The sequence below is a fragment of the Molothrus ater genome, chromosome 3, assembly GCF_012460135.2.
Source record: "Molothrus ater isolate BHLD 08-10-18 breed brown headed cowbird chromosome 3, BPBGC_Mater_1.1, whole genome shotgun sequence".
Taxonomy (NCBI): Eukaryota; Metazoa; Chordata; class Aves; order Passeriformes; family Icteridae; genus Molothrus; species Molothrus ater.
In genome coordinates, this window is record NC_050480.2 from 63403389 (window position 1) to 63426698 (window position 23310).

Below are 23310 nucleotides of genomic sequence, written 5' to 3' on the forward strand. Positions count from 1 at the left end.
GTGGATATTGAAGAACAATACTTTGTTCACCAATTCTGAGCCTGGAAACTTTCATAAAGGTGGTGTATGTGTGTTTATATCTATATATGAGAATTTATACACAGTTTTTTATTCCTTGATGGATGTGGTTAAATGGATTGTTTGTGTGTTTTACTTCTAATACATTAATTTTGTGTTGAAGGACAGTTGGATCAGTGCGTAAGTGATTCATTTTTTCTAGGTGTGAGTAATAGCTTCTGTCAAACCATTTGATGTAATTGGTTGGATGAGAGATATGTCCAGGGGCCAAAACTGGTTTTCAGGTGTGAGAGAAAAATCAGTATTTCAAGCTAATTGCAAATTGAAAACAAGTGCTCTGAGTTTAATCTGTTAATTAAGATAAAAAAAAGTAGAAGAAAAGTTTCATACCTGTGGAACAGAGATGTTAATAGGAACACAAGAAGTGAGATGGAAAAGCTCTTCAACAGACAGAGAAGTCTACATGGGGCAGGGCTGGCAAACAGAAATGTGTGAGGGCAATTGTAGCATTCCATTGCTTTAGTGTCTCTATTAATTCAACATATAATTCCAAACATTACTGGACACTCATTCTGTGACTTGCCTTTTGTCCCTCTGGTTAGAGGACCAAGACTTGATAGATCCAGTGTAGAACAGTAAGAAATATCTACTAATAAAGTGCTTTCGTCATTTATGCATTACCAGTGTAACACCCATCCAGCAGAGATCCAGGGATGGTGGTTGCTTATTTCTTTCCTATAAAATGTAACAATCTTGCCATTTCTCTTCTTAATAGTGTCCTTTTCAGCTTCATAGATGGCAACTCTTTCCTCACAAAGTGGCTGATTTATTAACATAATTAAATATAAACTTGGAGCAATTTTTCCTATCTTGCATTTAGATTCATTTGTTGTTTTTGTTCCAGACCTGAGAAAGAGTTGTGTGACACCTTCTCTCTTTACCAGTTTTTTCACTTAATTTAATAGAAAGGTAATGCTTTTTTTTCTACAGCCAGTATTTCCAAATGTTGGCTGTCATTTGTAACAGTGAAAGACATTGCAAAATTTCAACTGGCTAAATTGAGAGCAAGATCAAGTCTTATAAGGTGATCATGAAATACCTTAGTAGAGTCCCAAGGACACATATGTCCTTTGCTTTATAACTTGTACGTAATTAATTTCCTCTCTACAGCAAAGCATTCTTTACATATATTTACAAAATCCATTTTTTATTTGGAAAATTTAACTTAGTCTTTAATTTACAAAGTACTTTCTTTCTTTCTTTTTTTTTTTTAATAGCTACTATATCCATAACTGATGTGTTGGTATTATTTGTTCAGCTTATTTATTCCTCTCCAAGTCACCCAAAGACAGCTTTGGCAGCACATACAGGTAAATGCTTTTTTTTTCCTTATACGTAAATATATTTACTTATAATGAGGCATATGATAACTTCTTTTGCAATTTTTGTCTCTGTTATTAAAGCAGTTTTTCTCTTCCCTTCCACCCTTACCATTCTTCCTCCCGCTATGTTGAATCAGGACTTAACAAAATTAATAATAATTCAGAAGCAACTACATAATCATACAGAGATATTTGTGTAAGTTAAAATATAAATAAATATTTCTTGTGTTCACCAGAAAATTATTCTCCAGAAAGTCTTGTTATGGAGATTCTGCAGGTTTTTTGTGATCAAACAGGATGTGCTGCTGAATGTTTGTATACAGACACAGTGATAGATGCCCTGCTTCATCCTGTCCAAAGTTTGCTGAATGGCACAGAGGTTTGTAATAATCTTCCAAATGATTTTTACATGTATAGAATATTATACTTTATTCATATTTTCTATGTAGAAGGTTTATTTACTCACGTAATATGGTAACTTCTGTGGTATTTTATACCTTGACTATCATAGTGTGCATTGAATAGTTTAGTCTGTTACTATGATTGGTATGACATGGAAGTCTTGTGAATAGTAGCAAAAATTATGCTGTAGTGAGACTGTTTCCTTGGGAAAAAACACACTGTTTAATTTTTTTCATTGGTTTGGCTTTCTTCTGTTGCCACTTGGATATTTAATGGATGAACATTTTCTCTACCTTCTATTTTTATTTTTTAATTCAGTTGGTAAATTGTAGGTTAGGTGTTCTCAATAACAATTCTCCATGGAAAGCTACTATTTTCTAGATTGATAAAAAAACTTTTTTTCTCTTTTTTTTTTTTTCCTTGTAAACATTTTTATAGGGATTATGAAAATATTGGGAATTAGTGTCCTTTGTGATGAAGATTTCTGTGTAATGACATTTGAACATAAGCTGTTAACTGTGTTTAAGACATTAGGAAAACATCAGAAAGGTGACCTTCAGGTTCTGCATACCTAAGACAGACTTGAAAAAATAGCTTTCACAAAACCATTGAATTTGAAGCTTCTTTTTTTTTCCCTTCTTCCAAATAGGTGTATATCAACTGCCTTGAAACTACTTTACTTGATGTAGCTGATATTTTGGCAAGGATTGCTGCTTCAGAAGATGGTCTTTCTCTTCTTCTTTATGGAGAAAATGAAAAAAATGCCAAAGACAGGTAAGAGTGGCATTAGTGAGCACTTCAGTGAATTACATTGCTCTTATGAGACTCGTTTTGTCATCTTTCATTTATCTATAACGTGGTACGTTTTGTTTGAGTAAAATATCTGATTATAAATTAAAGTAGTAAATGTTTTATAGAATGTATGAGGGAGATATTTATGTGTTGAACCAGATGAAATAACAATGTAAAGAAATACTAGTAATAAGGGAGATTTTAATGTTTTTTCTTCATGTGAGAGCTTTCCTTTCTCTGAATATAGTTCCATTATACTTGTAATGTTACTTTTCAGACCAAAGGCCTCTCTTCTTCAATTTTCTTTGTTTGATTTTAGAATAAGTATTTAAACTAACTAAATTTATTGAAAGAATACATTTAATGTAGCATTCACATTTCAGTACATCTAGTAGGGACAGATCTTGTATAGGAAGCTGCCATGTGTAACACGGTACCTAACTTAAGATCAGTGTATTCATATGTGTGGAATATACTTAGCTGATGCTAAAACTTCTAACAGCAGTAAAACTGAGATGAGCCTTTGAAAATAGCAAAGCTGCAGGTCATGAAAAGTTTGGCATGTACATCTTATAAGTGGAGAAATCTCCAAGTTGTCTTCCCAAGTGGACTCCTATAAAACCTAGAGTCTGTGTAGTTCATGGTCCTGTGGGTTGTGTGGAAGGCAATGGATGTATTTTTGCATTGCATAGAACTATTTGCCAAGGTGACATCACTTTCTGTAAGTTTCTTTTCTTCTAACTGGTGTTACAAATTCTAACATAGTTTGTCCCTCTGTAGTGGGTCATAGTCTCTTTCCGTAGCTTCTTTTCCCCAAAAAATTTTAAATAAGTTTAGTCAGAGGATCTGTTTCAAGGCTTACTACAAAACAAAATTTTAAATGCATTATTTTATTTTTAGTCCTACAGCTGCTCATGTACTTGTTCAGTTCACAAAGAAACTTCTTCATGATGACATTTCTCTTTTATCTGGATCTGAGTTTATGCCAGTTGTTAAAGGAGCTTTCATTTTTGTATGCCGTCAAATGTACAGAACTTGTGAAGGCCTGCAGATGCTAATTCCTTATGGCTTGCATGAATCTATTGCAGAAGCCTGGAGAAAGGTAAATTTTGCTTTTGGATTGGGAAAAAATCTTACTGTGAGAGGTTCAGCTTGTTAATAGTTGTTCTTATAGGTTAATTATTTTTAAGCAGTTAAATAGTACTTGAAAATGTTGTAAACATTAAGTTCTACTTGCAAATTTTCCTTCTGAATGTGAACCTAGCAGAAATTTAATTTGAGACCTTCTATACCTAAGATTAAAACAGGAACTTCTGGTGTATTGGTAGGCCTGTCATTCATTGTCCTTAATGGCAGAAATCACTCGATGTCATGATAACCACTGACCACCACAGATCTTGCCTTCATTCTTGGTTTGGGATATTTTGAAGAAAATACTCCTGAGATGTGCTCTTATCAATTTTTAGTTAAGCTGGTTTGTGTCAGGTGAGAGAAAAAAAAAGCAGATCGCACTTATTTGTTAAGTAGTGAGGTGACATTGAAATATTCTCTAGAGACCATAGTGAAAAGTGCCAGGCAGGAGTTTTTGTCTTACCTGAGTACATGAATTTGTTATGAAGCTTAGATTCTGTACTTTAACTTCAATTTGATTGCTAGTCCAGTGTTTTTTCTACATGAAAGAGCTTGGATCCAACAGTTCTGTGTATTTTGCTTTCTGTTATCACAGAATCACAGAATGGGTAAGATGGGAAGGGACAACAGTGGGTCTACTGGTCCAACCTCCCTGCTCAAGCAGGGTAATCCTATAGCACATGGCACAGGATTATGTCCAGAGGGTTCTTGAGTATCTCCAGTGGGGGAGACTCCACAACCTCTCTGGGGAATCTGGTCTAGTGCTCATTCACCCGCACAGTAAAGAAGTTCTTTCTCATGTTCAGGTAGAACTTTTTGTGCATCAGTTTCTTCCCATTGCCTCTTGTCCTGTTGCTTGGCACCACTGAGAAGAGCCTGAATCCCTCCTCTTGATACCCTCCTTTCAGATAGTGACAGATATTGATGAGATCCCCTCTCAGTCATCTCTTCTCAAGGCTGAACAGGCCCATCTCTCTCAGCCTTGCTTCATGAATGATGCTCCAGTCCCTCATCATCATCAGTTCTATTTTCATTGTTCTAAAAGTGACATGCAGTGTGAAAATCCTTGTGTATTGTAAAAAATTACTTAAGATGGAGAAATGATGGCAGATCCTGCAAATGCAGTTTTCAAAAGTTCACAGGGAAGCAAATCCCAACATTTGAATCATTAAAATAACATTGGCACAATTTAGGTAAAGGTGGCAAACAAATCTTCAACTTTGGCTTCCAGCTTAACTGAAAGCATATTTAAACTGTAGGTATTAGGACTCATAGTGGACAACCAAAGTCTAGCAGTGTTATTCACTTTACCCTGAAAAATAGGACTATCTTTTTATATCTTTGGGATCAGATCAAGCTGGAACAAAGAATGGACTAAAAGACTAAATTTGTTTTTTTTCTGGAGGCAAGGAAGTGGGAGGGAAAATGAATGCAAGGGAAAAAGAATGGAAGAGCTTTTCTTCCTTCTTGTATGCTTCTACTGTATGCTTTTATTATGATGAGATATTTTAAAAATACAGTCACAATGTAAACTAAGGCAGAAAATACCAGAAGGGAGAACATGAATAGAAGGTACTTAAATCACCAGTTTGAGGGTATTTCTCACTGTTTCATATATTAATGTTGCCACGAAGCCATACATACATTGTCTTGAAAATAAAATGTATTATTACTAAAAATCATAATTATATCACTATAAATTCTGCTTCTCATCAAAGAATGTTGGTTTTGAAACTTATGTTATTCCTTGCATTGAAAACCTGAGGATTTTTATTGAATTAAGGAGCTTAGTTCACTTAGTTCCATGCTGTAATTTACGTAACTCAGCAATCTTTTTTTGATGCTTTCCTATTGTGTAACTTGTCAGTCTTACTCCAACTAGCCTCTTACTCTATTTAATGTTTATCACAGGCCAGAGTGTTAAAAGCTTTGATGGGCATTTCCAGTTATTTCCTCTAAAAAACACAGCATTTACACTTTGTACAAAAGACTTCTTTCCATGTTAAAATCCCTTATTAAGGTATAGAACATAATTTAGACAAATTGTCTTGACATGTAGAAGATAAGTAGACTGAATGTGTTAAGTGAAAACAAAGTTTACCCTACAAAATGCTATTTCTTCACTTCACTTTGGTAGTCAGATATAAACTGAAGTAGAATCAATATATTCTTTACTTCAAGACTCAACAAGCTATTACAGGAAAGTCAACTCCATCCTCTTACTACTTTTAAAAGTATTTTCTTTCATTTTTCAATTTTAAAACACCTGAAGTTTATAAAATATCATGCCATTTAAGTTTATAGAATATCATGCCATTTATAGAAGTTTATAAAATATCATGCCATTATAGTGTAGCAAAACCAGTGGACTATGATGGATTCTTTCCAATCTGAAGTGTCAGTTTTTTAATGGCGGGACTGGTAATTTGTATCCTTTTCTTTTACATGGCTCCTGGAGTTTTAAGACTGATGGACAAAGAAATTGTTTTTTTCTCAGCAGATACTGATTAAATTCTGAGAGAGAATTTATAAAGATGATAATAAAAGAGGAACAACAGATCTAGTATGATTGACTAGTTAATAGAATAGGCTTTTGTTGATTTTTGCATCACATTTATAAGGTAGTAAATTAATACCTTCTCACTTTTATTTCAATGGTTTAATTTGCTTTTTATCCCATAAACATAAAACAACTGAAATAAATTTGAATATGCATTTTCATGCCAGTTATTTTAAAATATAATTTAAATGTTTGAATATAAAAATATGTATATATTTATGTCTGTAACTCCAATGACACCCATATCAATATAGATAAATTTATATAATTTATAAATAAATAAAATAAAAAGTGGCAGAATTAATAAGTTTGGCATGGTGACTTCAGAGGCTGTTATTTCCATTATCTGTGACAGAAACAGAGTAAAGAGCTGTGTTACAATTTTTTCTTTCGTTCCTTCTTTACTTTTAAATACCAGTTTTTGATTTGGGAGTCTCCACTTGGAAAATAAAGAGGTTTATTTAAGAATTCTAATAAAAAAATTTAAAATGTACTAGCTTTACAATTGTCTATACCAAGGAAGAAGTAAAAAAATAAGCTTTTCTGGAATAAAAACAATATAAAGGAATAGTGTATTCTGTACCAAAGACTGGACTATTACCGGAGCACTGTGGTTTTTTGTCTTTTGTATATAACAAGAGAATGAATTAGATCTGGAGTTTAAAAATGCTGTAATTAAACATTAAGGTGTGGCCGCAGCTCTCTTCACAGAGAGCATCAGGCACAACCTTGCCAGGATTTCTCCTAGGGAAGGCAGTGAGAAAGCTAAGAGAAAGAAGAGAAAACAATCTTATCTCTATTTGCTGCTCCTGTTGTTTGGCACATGTGGAATGTGTTATGGAGATAGTTTGCCTAAAGTGATTTCTTAATTGGACACTGGTGTTGGTTGTTTTGACTGATTGACCAATTAGGTCAAAGCTGCATCATGACTGTCTGAAAAAGGGTCATGGTTTTTTTTTCTTGAATATAGTTAAGTATAGTAGTATAGTATAGTATAGCTTAATAAAGCAATTGTTCAGCCTTCTGAATGTTGGAGTCACTGCATGGCAGTCCCTAGCAGGGGTACGTCCTGCATCAATATTAAGGAGGTGTTTATTTGGTTTTGTTTTACAGACAAGTTTGCTTTCAGAAAGAGTACCTACTCCTGTAACTGATGCAGACTCCACTTCATCAATAAGTCAAGAATCAAAAACCAGGTAACTTGGTACTTAATTTACACACATGTATGAGTGTGAACACAAACTGCTGCTTTAATTACAATTGAAACATCTTGCAACCCCATGTCTTTGTTGTAGTTTGATGCCAGCTGGCAACTAAATACTGCACAGCCATTTGCATCCCAATAGCATGGAGAGGGGAATTGGAAAAAAAAAAAGGGTTGAGATACAAACAGTCTAATAATTTAAACAAAGTCAAATATAGTAATACTAATAATAGCAATGCTCCTAATAGTAATGATAACATTAATAGTAATGAAAAGTAGAGAGAGAAGTAGCACACAAGAGAAACAAATGACACACAACTCAATTGCTCCATAGCCTCTGACTGATGCCCAGTTCATCTCTTAACAGTGATTTTGGCCAACTTCCTGGCCAGCTCCCTGCAGTTTATGTACTAAGCATGACTTCCCATGCTATGGAATATCCCCTTGGCCAGTTTGGCTCAGCTCTCCTGGTTGTGCTCTCTCATGGTTACTTGTGTACCTGCTCACTTGCAGAGAATGGGAAACTGGAAAGTTCTTCACTCTGAGAAGTGCTACTTGGCAACAACTAAAATATCAGTGTGTTACCAACCTTATTCTTGTCCTAAATCCAAAAAACAGCACTTTACGAGCTACTTAGAAGAAAACACATTCTATCCTAGCCAAACCCAGGACAGTCTTTTTTGCCAAAGGGATAGTGGTAGGTAGAGAAACTATCCTAGCATAGGTCTCAGTAGAGCTACAAAATTCTTCCTGGCCTTTGAGAACTTCCTTGGCTTAGAGAGTGGTGTCTAATATATGTAAAATTGACTTATAGTTGATTCTCTCTGACTAAAGTATTTGGTTAGAGCAAAATGTGAGTTAGAAAGCACAGAACAAAATAGCTGTCTATCTTACGCTTTTTATGTGGTGCTAATTTAAAATGTTGTTCTGCTGAATCATATTTATACCTTCAAAAATATTATGTAGCAAGATTGGCAGCATTTTGGCTGATACCAAGTGAATGATGTCCTTCCTTTTATACTGAAACTTAATGTCCTTTTATAGAAGTTTATACTCATTAAGATGAGAAATACATGAGTATTTGGGAGTCTGAAAATTCAGGACAATGTTGATTTTCCATTTACTGCTCTTATTATGTGAAGCTATTGTGTAAATATAGCACCTTTCTTCATAATTCCGTACCAAGTTCTTGTAGGAACCTTTAGCTCCTCAAATGTGAGTCCCTCATATGTTTTTACATTGTTGAGAAACTCTGTGCTTGTTTTGCCAACATGTAACTGCCATGTTAATATCTTAAGACTGTATAAGTCAGACTGTAAGTCATAGATATGTTTAGGGATATCACAGGGATATCTTTTGGGTTCCCCTTTACTTTATCTCTCTCTTCTGTGCTCCTACATAACTTTAGGTTTGCCACACTGAGTTTGAATGTTCACATAAAATGCAGTCTGCTATATTATCTTTTTCCCCAAATGCTTTTTTAAATCTAACATAAGCTTATAAATTAAGCATAGAGTACAGTGAGTAAAGTACTGTTGTTTTTCAAAGCTAGGAATTGTACTTTTTTCTTTTTTCCCATGCTATTTACATATAGTTTTTAATTACTATTTTGTTACTCTTGCAGCTTGTTATGGGAAGAGACTTTGTTAGATGCCTTGCTAAATTTTTCTACCACACCCAAAGGACTATTTCTGCTTCATAGTACAGATGCCATGAATGACTGTGTGAACTTTATGTTTAACAGTTTATCAAAAAAAATCCAGGTAAGCATTGCAGTCCTTGTAGTTTACTTTTTACTGTAAAGTTTGAAATGCTAGAAACTTTTTTTTCTTCTAAGTGCAAATTTTCTTATACAATGTTGGTAGGTCATGTTGAAATCTAGATATGCTAGACAAAGCTTGAAATACAAACAAAAAATCAGATAATGTGCTGTTTTAGTCAGATAATGTGCAAAAAAGTAATGCCAAAGTCATCCTACGCTATGTGTACAAAAACATTGTAATACTAATGGTTTTATTTGCTCATATTGCATGTCTCACCCACAGTATTTTGTGTTTAAATTTTTATAAATACTTGAGAAAGATGTTTGGTTAGGAATCTGACCCTGGTAAGTCTGTAGAGGAAAATATCTATGAATTGTTCAAGTCTAAACATAAATTTGATTAAATTCTGTAAACAAGTGTAAGAAAGATCAATATTTAAGAGATCATTTGAGAGTTTCATGTCTTCTGAATAACTAACACTGCACGTTTATACTTCTTATCAACAGACAAATGAATATGAAGATTTTGGTAATAGAATCATTGTTACACAAATGGCAACAGCACCAATGGCTGCAGTGTCTCTGCAGAATTCAGGTAAACTGCAGGATGATGTTATTATGAATAATTGCATGCTGTAGTCCTTCATTTTGAAAAAAGACAGTGGGAAAGATGTTAAAAAAAGATCAACTGTGTAAAATTATTACAAAATATTAACAAAAACTCCTAAATATTTGTTACTTATTTCTTGATGGAAATTAATTCTCTCAAGCTTTTAAGTCATTCATTAATCTTGATGCAGAATTTTAGGGTTTGTTTTATTTTTCCTTCTGATATTATCAAAATCTTTACTTCACTAGTTTGGATTTACAGAAATTTCCTGTATGTGTGTGAAGACATCTGTACTGTTTAAAAATAAATTTAAATAAGAAGCAGGTGCTTCTTATTGATCTGCAGATCAGAATTAATAACTGTTGATGTCTGTAATTTTTATGTACATTTCCATGGTTACTGACTGCTTAAAGGGTGAGGAACTGCAAGGGCCTGAATGTCATAGGTGAAGCTACACATTAATGAGATGTAAAAGAGATTGTGATGTGAGAAGAATTGTCAATTCGGACAAAGTCCCTTCAGAGTCAATCTCAGATAACCCAACTGTTACCATATCATCAACAGTCCAGGTAGCCATTATATTAAAATTAGAATCTCATCAATATAATGAAGGTAATGTCTTAAGCTGCTAAGGAAGTCCATGAGGTACAAAAGTTGCAAATCGTCTCTCTGAGTATCTAGAAGGGGCTGGTGTTGACTGAAAGACTGCCAGAAAGGCAGGCAAATTCTGCCAGTCAAGGAAACTGATTGGTTTCTCAGTTAGTTGCTATTTATGCCTCTGGGATTTTTCACAAAGCAGGGAGCAGATCCACTGAGGACTTACCCATCTGTCCTGTTGTAAGGTTTTCAGCCAAATTGCTTCTTAAGTCCCTTTTATGCCCTTTGGCATCAGAGACAAATGATATACCAAAAATAATCAGCATTGATTTTCAACCCTTACATTTGAAGATTTCAGAGTTAGAGGGCTCTTTCCTATTCTATTTAAATATTTAACATTTTAAATTTTAACAATTTAAATTCAGCTAGTAGTGCTTCTCTAAAAGTTGGGGTTTTTCTAGTCCTTTTCATTGTGGTCTGTTATAATTTATTTATGAGTAATAGTGAATCTGTATTTTTAGAACCACAGAGACAATACTAGCTAAGCCTTAATCCATTGCAATTAACTTTTTAAAGAAGGTCAGAAGCTCATTTACATAGAAGATATATGAATATAGTTCTACTCTAGTGTAATAGCCTTTGGAAGCCATTGGTGCAGACTGTAGATTGAACATAAGCAAACTGCTCTAGAAAGGTAGTTTGGACTAAAGGATTGAGAATAGCAGGGATAGTAACCCTAAGGCAATCTGTGTGGTGAAATTTCAGTCTTCAGTATAGAGAATTTTACAAATCTTGGTTAGAATTGTGGTGTAAAATATTTCTAACATGAAACTCATTATTAGAACAAACATTTGTTTTAGGCTTTATAAAGGCACTTGTAACTGAATTATGGGCTCTTTTGGAATGTGGAAAAGATGATTTGAGAATAATCCAACCCAAATCTACTCCAGTTGACCCTATTGACCAAAGTTGTCAGAAGGTGAGAAATGATTTAAACTTATGTTTTTGTATGGAAAGAAACAGTGCTGTGGTTCAGATAGGAAGACACATACCTTTCTGTAAATTTTTATTATACCTGCTTCTTGGCACATGTGTCAAAATTGGTATAATACACTAGTTAAATCATGACTGATACAGGATTCTTATGTTGCATGGCTGTTCACAATGCCAAGGATTTACTATGAAATAATGAATAAAAATCATGGCAAAATGAAGTCTTAAGTGCTGGCCATCAGTTTATGTCCAGATTACTGTAATAAAATCAGGAATTTTAGATTTTAGATTATTCTTTATCTCAAGATTTTAGAATTAAGTGGTAATGAAATACTGTAATTTTCAAAATTTTATGTACCATATGATAGGTAATAGATATTTCATACACTACTGCCCTTTTAGATTATACAGATGCCTACCAGGTATGCAGTCTTATTTTCAACAGGTCTATTTATGTTAAGGTCAGCCTGTAAAGGATGAGAACAAAGTTAATGTAGATTGCAAATAATTGCTAACACTTACTCGGTTGTGCTTAACAGATTAATATTCCCTGTTGTCCCTCCTTTTTTTCTTTCTCTAGTCATTTTTGTTTCTGGTAAACTTGCTCACTTACCCAGCAGTTTTTGAGCTCCTGAGTAAACGAGATATACCAAATAAACCCACGTACTCATTCCGTGAAGTACCCACAGATATAATTGTAAGTATTTTGAAGGAAAAATAATTCTGTGAAGACATTCTTACCTGAGAAAATGTTTTTGTTATAAAAGAGTAAGTTTTTTTTTCCTATTGAAAGATTTTGAATTTTTCTGCATTTTGTATTATAAACAGCATGAGGGCAGTATATGCACATATCACTTCATATGAACCTAAATTTTCATTTTGAAATCTTAAAGGTAATATAAATTTTGATGCCTAATTTAAAGATCATCTTTCTTGACTTGTGTTTTTTCACAGAAAAAAAGTAACATAAATAATCATGTTTATATGTGCATACAGTTGCATATGGGAAAATGTTGGAAAATATGTATACCTGTACTTTATACAGCATTGCTCTATCACACCAGCTGTGGATTTAAAAAGACTAAAAGAAAAAAACCAAAACAAAATGAAAACACAAAAGCCTCATACCTCAGGCTATTTTTAATAGGACACATAATTCACACAAAGGAAAAAATCAGTAATTGGAAAGCTACTGATTAAGACATACTTCAGAGAAATAGCTTCACCATTTCTGTATTTAGTATTATTTTGTATTCAATCATTCTACTGCAGTCAATTATGGCTTTCTTCTCATCTACAAAGCACAGACAATTTGTGACCTTGTGTGGCACTTAAAATCAGATTTTTTCCCTAATGAGTTAGTACTTTAAATTGCTGTTATGTTGAAGTGTTTGTCTAGCATAGGCTCTGGATTGGTGATATTTTAAGTTGTTTAGACAAAGTTTATCATAATAGTGTATATTAGGTTTGGAAGGTATTTTGGGGCTCTTTTTTGCAATACTGTTATGATGATTTCAAGAGGAAATTGCATGACAAATTTCATTTTTCCAATCCACTCAATGCTGGCGCATTCAGCAATGGATAGCTTTGTTCAGTTACCAAGTTTTTTAAGGAACTCAGAGTGAGGAAGATAGATGTATGCTGAAAATCATAAGTATTTGAGAGCATTCAAATTGTGGTAGATCTCAAGAAGGATTTTTGCAGCTTTTGAAAGCTGGTGTTATTTTAGCTTTAGAGGCAGTTGAGTATTTTTATGAAATTTTCTAGGTTTCTTGAAATGCCAATACTGATACAATTCTTCAAAGTTCCCTGAGGAGATAAAGATATTTTGGATGAGGTTTGTCTCAGTTAACTACTGTGCAGCAGTGGGTTTTGTGGGCCTAGCCATCCAAGCTACACCTTGATATGTAAGATAGGCATCCAAGATTATGTAGTTAGCAGAAAGGAAATTGTGAGATCCTCTAATGTTAGTTTAACATATAATGGCTGAGTCTAAGTACTCAGAAAACTTCTGAAGTTAAGAAGAGATACAGATTTGTAACGACTATGTTTTGGGGCAGTGATTCCAGAAAGCAAAAGGTAAAAGATTTTGACTGGATATAACTACAAGAAGCAAAGTAAAAGCAACTTCTGTTCCATTGGAAGGTTTGCTTGGAAGACCTAACCAGCTTTGTGTGCCTTATTTTTTCTCTCCTTTTGAATTGTGTCGTGTTGCCACGGAATGTGACTTGTTTATGGCTAAACTATGTTTGCTAACGCACAGAACTTAATCATTTTGGTATATCCTTTATTTCTTGAATACCCAGGATTTAAACATTTTTACCTCCTTTATATTTTTATCTGACTAGCTGTATCATTGATTGAACAGATTATCAGTTGATAACAAGTGAAAATAGTGATAGTTGGTAACAACTTTTACAACTTTTAACTGTAGACTAATGAGGTTTTCATTTGTGCCCTTAGGGAAATTATTCTTAATACATGTAAGATTTCTCTTTGCTGTGTTTGGCATGTAAAATTATTTTAGAGAATGGAACACATAAATGAGGATTTTCTGCCTGTCTCCAGTCTTTGAGGGTTTCTGCAGCGTATATATTCAGGGGAATCTAGTTTGGAAGGTACCCTCTAGACCTGTAGCTTTGAAAGGCATTAGAGAAGGTGATTTTCTTCAGTGATTCTAGAGAATCTTAGATGGTTTGTCTTAGATATTCAAAGTAGATGACATCTGACCTGTAATGTTTGAGCTATGCTCTGTAGCTGAGCAGTGAAAATCTGTCCCCACATTTTTTGCATGTAATCCTGTGTTAGACCTTGTTCATTATCTTCCTTCCTAAAATCCCAAATAGAGCTTAGTCTCCTTTCTCAGTAGTCCTCTCACTGTGCCTGCTCTTTGTACTCTTTTGTAGCTCCAAGCTTTGATTTATAAATGAGAGCAGGAACATAATGCCCGAGAAATATCCCTTAGCATTTAACTCTTTGTATGCACGGATATCTGAAAAAATCTTAATTCCCAAACAAATCAATTGCTTGCATTGTCAATTTTATGAACAGCCTTGAGATCCAAGTTGAGTTTTTTAATTGAGAATTTTATTGTAAATATACTATGTGGAAAAAGCTGTCTCTCCCAATGCACCAGAAATCTAATAGGAAAAGTATGCTTTTACTGTATTTTAAAGGGTACATTCTATGAAGACAGTTTAATTTGAAAAGTTCTAGACTTTGGTTTTTTTTTCTATTGTGAGTTTTACTCATGATTTTTACTTTTCTCTGTTGAAAACCAGAGCTTTTGTTAATTTCATTAAAGTATGGGTCTTACTTTACCTTCATATCTTATTGAATGACTCATTGATCTAATTAGGTGAATAATAACTCCCTCTGCTGTCTGTGAAACTGTACTTCTAAAATGTGGAGAAAATAAAACTTCGTATTTAATCAAGATTAAATAAAGCTCATAAGGATTTTGTAATCTGTTTCTTGTGACCATAGCACAGCAATCTCTCTCTGACATGATAACAACACTGAACATGAACAATGTTTTTGTTCATTGCTTAGTTTTTTTAATCAAATAATTTTTTCAGAAGCAGTTTGCGTGTGCAGTGAGCCAGAGGGGAAGATAATTGGGTTGGCTTTGTGGAAGAAGTGGGAAACAGCCACAAGTCATTGTCTGCTACATGAGATGCTCCAAGATGAAAGGTGTAAGCCTCAACATCTGAGGCAAGCCTTGTTAAACCAAGACTAAATGGCTGTCTTGAAGCATGTAGTACTAACCAGTGTGCAAAAGGGTTATTATACTGAAGGAGGTGCCGTTCTCTTTATTAAAATAGACATGTACACACTTCAAACATGAAAAAAAATTTTAACTCTTTTTTTGTGGTTTAATGCTAAAGAAGAACTAGGATAGTTGACATGCAAGGATCTTTTTGTATGTTTATATTTTTAATAGATTTTTTTTTCTAACCTGCTACATGGTTAGGAAAGTTTTGCCATTTTTGCCTTCAATTTTGCTGTTGACTTTTGTGTGGAAAACACCTCCTGTTACAGAAATAATTTCAGTGTGTGTTTTAATAATAGCTTTCATTCAATAGTAAATATCCCTATGAAACTATGATGTGCATAAATTATAAATGCCTACATGGTTTTTCACATTTCTCTTCCTTTGACAGGATATTATTGACAGGCTTATAATTTTGAACTCAGAAGCTAAAATTCATTCCTTATTCAATTATGAACAATCCCATATATTTGGTCTGAGGTAAGGTGCATGTTTTTTATTCTCTGGTCACATTAATTAAATAAGATATAATATGCATGGATGTGTTACTTCTGACAAGATAACATTGTTTGGGTTTTATTATGTATGATGGTGAAATTCCCCCTTTTTTTACCATAAGAAGATTAAATGAAAAATGGCCTACAAAATGAGAACAGTGATGGATCTAATCTTATTATCTGTAAATGGATATATTGTAATATGAGAAGCAGTGATAGAAATTGCATGTTATTTTGCCTACTTGACTGTAAAAAAACAAGTTTTATATCCGCTGTACACCAAAATACCAAAATTCCTTTTACTATGTTTGTGTAATTTTGGTTTATGTAATTTCTCCGTACTTATAATTGTTTTTTAACTATTTGTTTAATTATCACCTATTTCACAAAAACCTAGTTTAAGGAGTGTAGCATTTGGTTCCAAATATTTCTAGAACCTAAAGGTACACTTAAAAGATGCTCACACTGTTATTCTCATGTATTGTAATATTCAGTGCTTTATAATTTTAACATAGAAATTAGTTTCTGCATTTTTATTCTGTTTTCCAAGGATGACTATATAAATACTTGAATTCAGGTTTTGTTGGGAAATAATTATTATTGACAGTTGAAATAAAAACCTCTTGGATTGTACTTCATAATATGGAAAACTTTGATTACCTTGCTTGAGCAAGATATAGCCCAACTGATTAAGTTCTGAAACCTTAGCTTTTTGCAGCTATGTTTTTACTTTAATATCACAATTAAATTATTTCATACTATATATGAATGACCATAAGATACAGTACAATTTGTTGATAAGGATGAGCATAGCGGAGATGAACAATGGCAGAGATTGGAGTTGGGAGATATATATGATTTTGACATAGAAATCAGAAGTTATAAATGCTGCTTTGGAGGAAATCACTAGTTTATATAAGAATAAGAAGTCTTAAGATTAAATTTGAAAAAAAAAATTGTTCTTCATTTAGGATTAGACTGACTCCATAGAAAACTTGACAGAACTTCCATTGATTTAATTAGGATGTTTTGAGATGTTTTACAGTTTAAAATAAAGGGTGGTTGGGCACTGGAACAAGGCTTCCCAGGTAAGTGATAAAAGAACCAAGCCTGACAGAGTTCAAAAAAGCATTTGGAGAGCACTCTCAGGCATGTGCTGTGATTCTTGGGGTGTCCTAGGGGTGCAGGCCAGGAGTTGGACTAGATCCTGATGGGTCCCTTCTAACTCAAGATTTACAGTATTAAGACTTATTTAGAGTATTAAGACTTGCAAATAACCGTGGCCTGTATTACCTGAACATGAGAGGTGTACAGTTCATTTTAAAGTTCTGTGATCTTTCCTGTGAATGCTGCTGACTGCAGACATCCATGTTCTGTAAAACGAACCTCGCCTTGTGTGGTTGATTTTCTCCTTGACCAAATTCCATCAAGAGTTCTAAGTTCAGCAGGAGTTATACCAAATAATATTAAATGCTTAACAGATCTGAAAATGTGGAAATTATAGCAAAAGATCTAATTTCTCTTTGCTGTTACATAGAAATTAAATATTTAGGTGATAATTGCAGCATTGAAAAACAGTATGATTTTGTGAAGCAATTCTCTGGAAACATTTCTGCTAGACTTAATACCAATAATACAGCCACATTCTTTTAATTGTTCACAGATCTACACAGCCATACACTATATATGTGGCTCAACTCAACCCATGGTTATGTGCTGAACTTCAGATCTCTTTAACTTACAGTGTTATATGGTGAGGTCCTGCTTTTCTTGTTCAAAACAGTTACACGTGTACTTGACTGTTACACAACTTCTGCAATTTAGAACTACATTTTCCTTTGTGTGTATACTGAGCTTCAGTGTCTTAAATTATTTTGGTTATTAGGTGTGCAATTGCATATAAAGCATAAAATACATAGGTATTTCCACAGTCTGTTTAATCCAAAAAGGCACAGGTATTTGGGATATTTATGTTTGTAATGTTATTACTTCATTTTCTGGTGGATAGTTTTTTTTCATTTTGAATAAGCGTGAATTCTGAATTACAATTTTGAAGGACAGTCTGGTAGAGGCTTTGCTGTCAACTTCACTTTTCAAGCTTAACCACTGTAAAGTGGTGTGCATGCAGTAGAAAGCAAAGGGAAAACATAGGGAAGCAAAATAGGGTGTGCATAGCCAATATCTCTTAGTCTTTAAAGAATACTCCCTATGGTGCATTCATATAGATTAGGGTTTGTGTGGTCAAGGGTGAAATACTCAGTTCTGCCACAAGCTGTAGCTAATTTCAAATCTGTGGTTCCTTTGGTTTTCTTCTTGTTGTTACTCTTTGGTTTTGTTAGGGTTTTTTTGTTTGTTTGTTTGGGTTTTTGTTTTGTTTTGGTTTTTTGTTTGGTTTTTTTATTTGTTTGTTTTTAGATTCTTTGAAGTATCTTTGCCTAGGATGATTCTTCAGTAGTTTCAGACAGTGATCTGATATTCCATTAATTGAATCTATTATGTGTTTCTGTGATGAGATTTGTTCACTTGAAGGTCCTTTTAAGCTAACTGGAGAAAAAAAAAAGGTGTTATTATCATTACTATTATTTATTTATTAAAGGGAAACCTTAGGCAAGAAGTTGGAGATAGGAATAGAAATGTCTAAGTATATAGACAGTTCCTAATTTGTCTATAGAAAGATTTTCAAGCTGTCAGTTCAGCTTTTAGCTTCAAAGCAGATTTACACTTTTTTAGAATTGAGAAGTCTCCCAGTTGGCCAATATCAGTTGATAAAAGAATACTGAAGGCTGTCTCAGACACTCTTTTGTACAGGCTGAAAATCTGGATGCACAGGAGCTAATGCAGAAATTCTCAGTGGTCTTTCTGTTGTTGAAGGTTCTGAACTTGCCATCAGAGCACAAATCCTATTAAAAGGAAATTAAGAGCAGTAATTAAAGCAATATTTTTTGACATACTAAACAGAGAGTATTTTCTTAGTTTAATGATCAGCTTTATTTCTCTGATACAAGTATACCCATAAATTTGATTTTAAAAGATATTGCATATGAGAAATAACAATTTTCTTAAAATGTGACACTAGAAGTCTTTACCACCTCCCTGTTGAGGCCAAGCTCTTTGAAGAACTCTCTAACTGTCTCTAACGTATATTAAAAAGGAATCTTTCAGATTAATGATATTATATATTATCAACACGTTTTGTCTAGTATTTCAGTACAGTAAATGCATTCATGAGTTTTTACAGCCTGCCAAGAAAGCATATGCATAATATATATATGTTCAAAGTCTTTGCCTGAAGGATTATTCAGCTATTTACATATTGCTGTTCTCTCTATTCAGAAAATAGGTTTTCTGTGAATGATAGTGACATTATTTTATTAGCTGGATTTAAGTGTGGCAGAGTAAGAATTTCTAGCTTTGATAATCAGGTTCCTGTCTCTAAACAGTATCAATACCCCAAAATAAATTAGAAGATACTCAATTAGTGTTGGCTTGAGTAAAAAACAGGAGAAACAACATTACTGGAATATGCCTAGACTGTGGGGTAGTGGGAGGAGATAAGAGTTGGTTTACAGGCAGATCTGCAAAAATTCCCTTTTACTTAATAGAGTACTTTTGTAACACACTGTTCTTGGAATCTCTTTTTTGTGGATATATGATAAAATGGCAGTAAGCGGCATTTGAGTACTTTAAAGAGGAAAATTAGACGTTTTTCCCTTTGGCTATCTTTTTTTTTTTTCCCCAGTGGCTTATTTTAAGCATAAATCAATAAAACTCCTAAATATTGTGAAGTCAAAAGGTCTTTTGTACATACATTCTGAGTCAGAAGGACCTTTGTTAGCTCCACACTTGTTCACTGTGGTGCCTCCTGCTAGTGAGCATCAAGGAACTCTGTTAAAGTGTTTGGCCTTCTGCAGGGAAATACCTGGAAAATTCTGCGGGTAAACCCTTTTCCTTCAGATATGCAGATTTTGACTGTTTAATTTTAAAGATTCAATGAGTTTGCCTGTCATTAGAGATATCTGAAGATAACCCGTTTTGTAGAAGTGTAAATGTTCCATTCCAGTTGGAACTGGAATGGAAAATAGATTTATTTTAGGCTTCTCTAAGGCAAGGCTGAAAACCCAGCATTTATTACAATGCTCTGTGTGAATAAATGCATTTCTTTTTCTGTGGAATTAAAGAAAATTGTAAATATTAGTCTAAGTCATATGCTCATCTGTATCAGCCTCAGGATTGTAAATCTACTGTCTGCTGCAAATAGAAAAATAATATTGGCTTGTTATTTTCAGGCTTGTGTAATAAAAATTTTGACATTGTTAGGTGACATTTTCTTTGTCATATAAAATATTATGGTGAATATGTTTTTGTTTATGTTTTCTTGCTTACCAAGTGAGTGGAGAGAATTATAAAAATGCATTGTATCTCTTTCTGTTGCCCTAAAAAACTAGCAGAGAAAGATTTAGGAAAGAAAATTTAAATGGCTTATACTTTACTGACATCAAAATCAATCAGCATCTTGAAATTTGCCTTAAAGCAGTACATATCTGTCAAAATTTAATCTAGAGCATTCCAGTGAAATCCAGGTGAATGAATTAAATGAAAAAAAAAAAATGTGATAGGCAAAAGATAACTTTGTGAGTTTAGGAAATACAAATAATAAATGTTCCTGCATTCTTCTCCATTACTTTGTCAACTGCATAGTAAACACCTCCCTTATATAATAGCATTTTAATAGTGAGGTAGCCTCAGCATATGAAATAGGTCATTCCTTAATTGTACTTGCATTATGTGTATTATTATTAATTAAGAGAATGTGTGATTTTAATGATTGCAACACAATGCTTTTTATATTTAGTCTCTCTTTTCCTTTCTCTTTATGAAAAAGCATCATGAGTAGCAGAATGCAAAGGTAAAAGGGGACAGGGTCTGGATTAGCAGTGACTACTAATGATGGGGATTTGCAACAGGATTATGCGAGAATGCTTCCACATTATCTGTGATCATGGAGTTACGCAGTTAATTCAATTTTTTGCTAACTTATAATTTATAGAAGTTTATTAGGTTTATTCACTTAAAACAAATAATTGCTAATAAAATAGGAACAGTAGATTCTGTGATCAGATTTTACTTGTTTGTTGACTTTTTTTCCTTTACTTAACTTAAAATTTTTCACTTCTGATCCTCTAGGCTGGCAAGTGATGCTCAGGAAATGCATTTTTATTTAGCTGGGGAAACTTTTATCATTAGCAATCACGTTATATGCCATTTGTAGGTACATTGGGTAGCTGAAATGGTGTAAGTGCTCTTTTGCAAATCTTTTTATGTGGAAAACATTGTAAGGAATATGTTAGTCCCTGAGTTTTCTTTCTGGGAGAAACATGACTGCCCTGAGGTAGGAGCTTCCACTAAAACTCTTTTTTTTTTTTTTTTTTTTTTTTCAAAACCATGCATCATCCTCAGTGGAACAATTAGAGGCCTAAATCCTTTAGCTAGACCAAGTGCAGAGGCATCCTCTATCTGCTCATTTCTAATGCCTTTTGTTCAGTTTGCAAAGGCAGTGTGCAAAGCTTTGCTTGGCTGAAGCTTCCAAATGCCCTTTGTGTTCCAACACTGACTGAGTGGCTTTGGACTTCTGTAGGGTTTTTTTTATCCATAGCCTCTGTCTACTGGTCTGGCACTTGATAATAATTGCCATTCACTGTTTGGATCCATGTTCTCATTGAAGCTTAGGCTCTTACTCAAAGTGTAGTAGAGTAAATCAAATTATTAATGTAAGCTCTGATGTTAAATGGGCTGTCCTCCATTATGATGACACTGGAATTGTTTAATGCAGATTTGGCTTTGGGTTTCACTTTTGTTGTACATAGCCATTTAGTGAAAAGGAGGTCCTGCTACTGCAAAGAAGTTCCAGTCCTTGCTTTATTGCTCTTCAGTTTTTAATATTTATTCCTGAGAGATGAAAAAAAAAGCACCTTACCTTGTCCCACAGCTGAGCTCTCTACAAATATCATGCTATATATTTTGCACTGGCCTGATTCAGCCATGCTATATCTGTAGAAGGCGTGTAACTACAAGCCAAAAGAAAACCTTTTACTAAAGACCAATTTAGTCCTCTATTTCAGCATCATGTCACTGTCTATAGCAGAAATGTAAGCATTTTGTGTTTAGTTGGCCATTTTATGCTGCATGCACACATCTATTACTGAGATTGTAGTATAGTTGACTTCGGATGAGCTGCTTGCTTTCTTCTATGTGGTGGAAATTTTGGGCTGCTTATAGCATAAAATTTTATCTTGTTTCTCCAGAGTCCATACAGACTGGGGTCAGATTTTTTAATAGCACCCCATATGGGTGCTGTGTTTTGAATTTGGGACTAAAAGAGTATTGATAACACAGCATGTTTCCACTGATGCTGTGCAAGCAGCAGCTCAGCAACAGGGCTTTCTTTTTTATAAACATTAGCCATACTTAGGAATGTGTGAGAGATTGGGAATGAAAACAGCTGGGACAGCTGATCTGAGCTGACCAGAGGAATGTTTTGTACCACATAGCATCCCACACTGAGGGGCTTGGAGGTTGATCTTGCAGGTCTCATTAGTCAGAGACTGGCCAGGCACGAGCGGTGAGGGAGTGAGAAGCAGGGTGGGTGCTTAGTTGCTGACTGATGTTAACCCACCACAGACTGTTACAGCTGCTGTTTTCAAAAGTAATATCTTGCATCTTTCACTGCCAGCTGAGCATTAGCAGATATGCCTGAAGTGAGGACAGAACATCAGAATGCCTTTGGAAAGAACTTATGAAAGTAAGGAAGAATAGTGTATGGTGGTGTCGTGGGAACTGCAGAAAAATAGAAAAACATAATAAAGGTCCTGTTTGAGAGAAATGTGGTTTGATATTGGGAAAAAGAACAAAGAACATACTCTTCTGTGTTCTTAAGAGGAACTCCTAGAAAAAATACTGAGGTGGTCATAAGCTATCTTCATAATATGCGTTTATAGCAGCTCAGAGTAAATCATGGACAGTTTATTATATTATTTTCAGGCAAAAAATGTAGAGAGACAGCATAAAAATTAGCAAGGTTTATTTACTAGCTGATTTATACCCCACAAAGGAGCTTTTGTTGTGTCATAATTAAAGAAATCAATATGATTCCACATAGCAAAACTAAGGAGATAGCCCATGGAACAAAATAGTAGTTAGAATGCTTTCTTTTAGATTAGGGATTTCTGCAGTGAAGTATTAATTGTGAAATTGTAGTTGAAGGGGTAGAATCCAGGGAGTACGTTTCAAGAAAAATGGATAGGGGAGGAAATGCAGAATTCAGAACAAAATTACTTATTCCTAGCATATTTTCACAACTATGACATGTATTTTGATATTTCTGAATTTCCTTGAAACTGCTCTTCTATAAAGGACTGCCTTCAGATAAACTTTTATTTTATATGCATTGCAGTTTGTTCCTGGGTGTGTGGTATATCTTACTAGTAGCGATCACAGAATTACATAATCAGAATTGAAAGGGGGATGGAAGATTGCGTAGTACAACTGCTCTGCTCAAAGTAGGTTCAACTATAGAGCATTACTCAGGGCTGT

General features: G+C 34.0%; 1 protein-coding gene across 2 annotated transcripts in view; it reads left to right on the forward strand.

Moving 5' to 3' along the window:
- TBC1D32 (TBC1 domain family member 32) overlaps window positions 1-23310 on the forward strand; it is a 74372-nt gene that overhangs the window by 14294 nt on the left and 36768 nt on the right. For both annotated transcript variants that reach the window (XM_036381098.2, XM_054514410.1), the window contains exons 14-23: window positions 1296-1388; window positions 1637-1779; window positions 2452-2576; window positions 3495-3696; window positions 7399-7481; window positions 9114-9252; window positions 9759-9846; window positions 11319-11437; window positions 12032-12148; window positions 15615-15703. In XM_036381098.2, coding sequence (XP_036236991.1) covers window positions 1296-1388; window positions 1637-1779; window positions 2452-2576; window positions 3495-3696; window positions 7399-7481; window positions 9114-9252; window positions 9759-9846; window positions 11319-11437; window positions 12032-12148; window positions 15615-15703 — 1198 coding nt within the window. The remainder of the gene's footprint in view (window positions 1-1295; window positions 1389-1636; window positions 1780-2451; window positions 2577-3494; window positions 3697-7398; window positions 7482-9113; window positions 9253-9758; window positions 9847-11318; window positions 11438-12031; window positions 12149-15614; window positions 15704-23310) is intronic.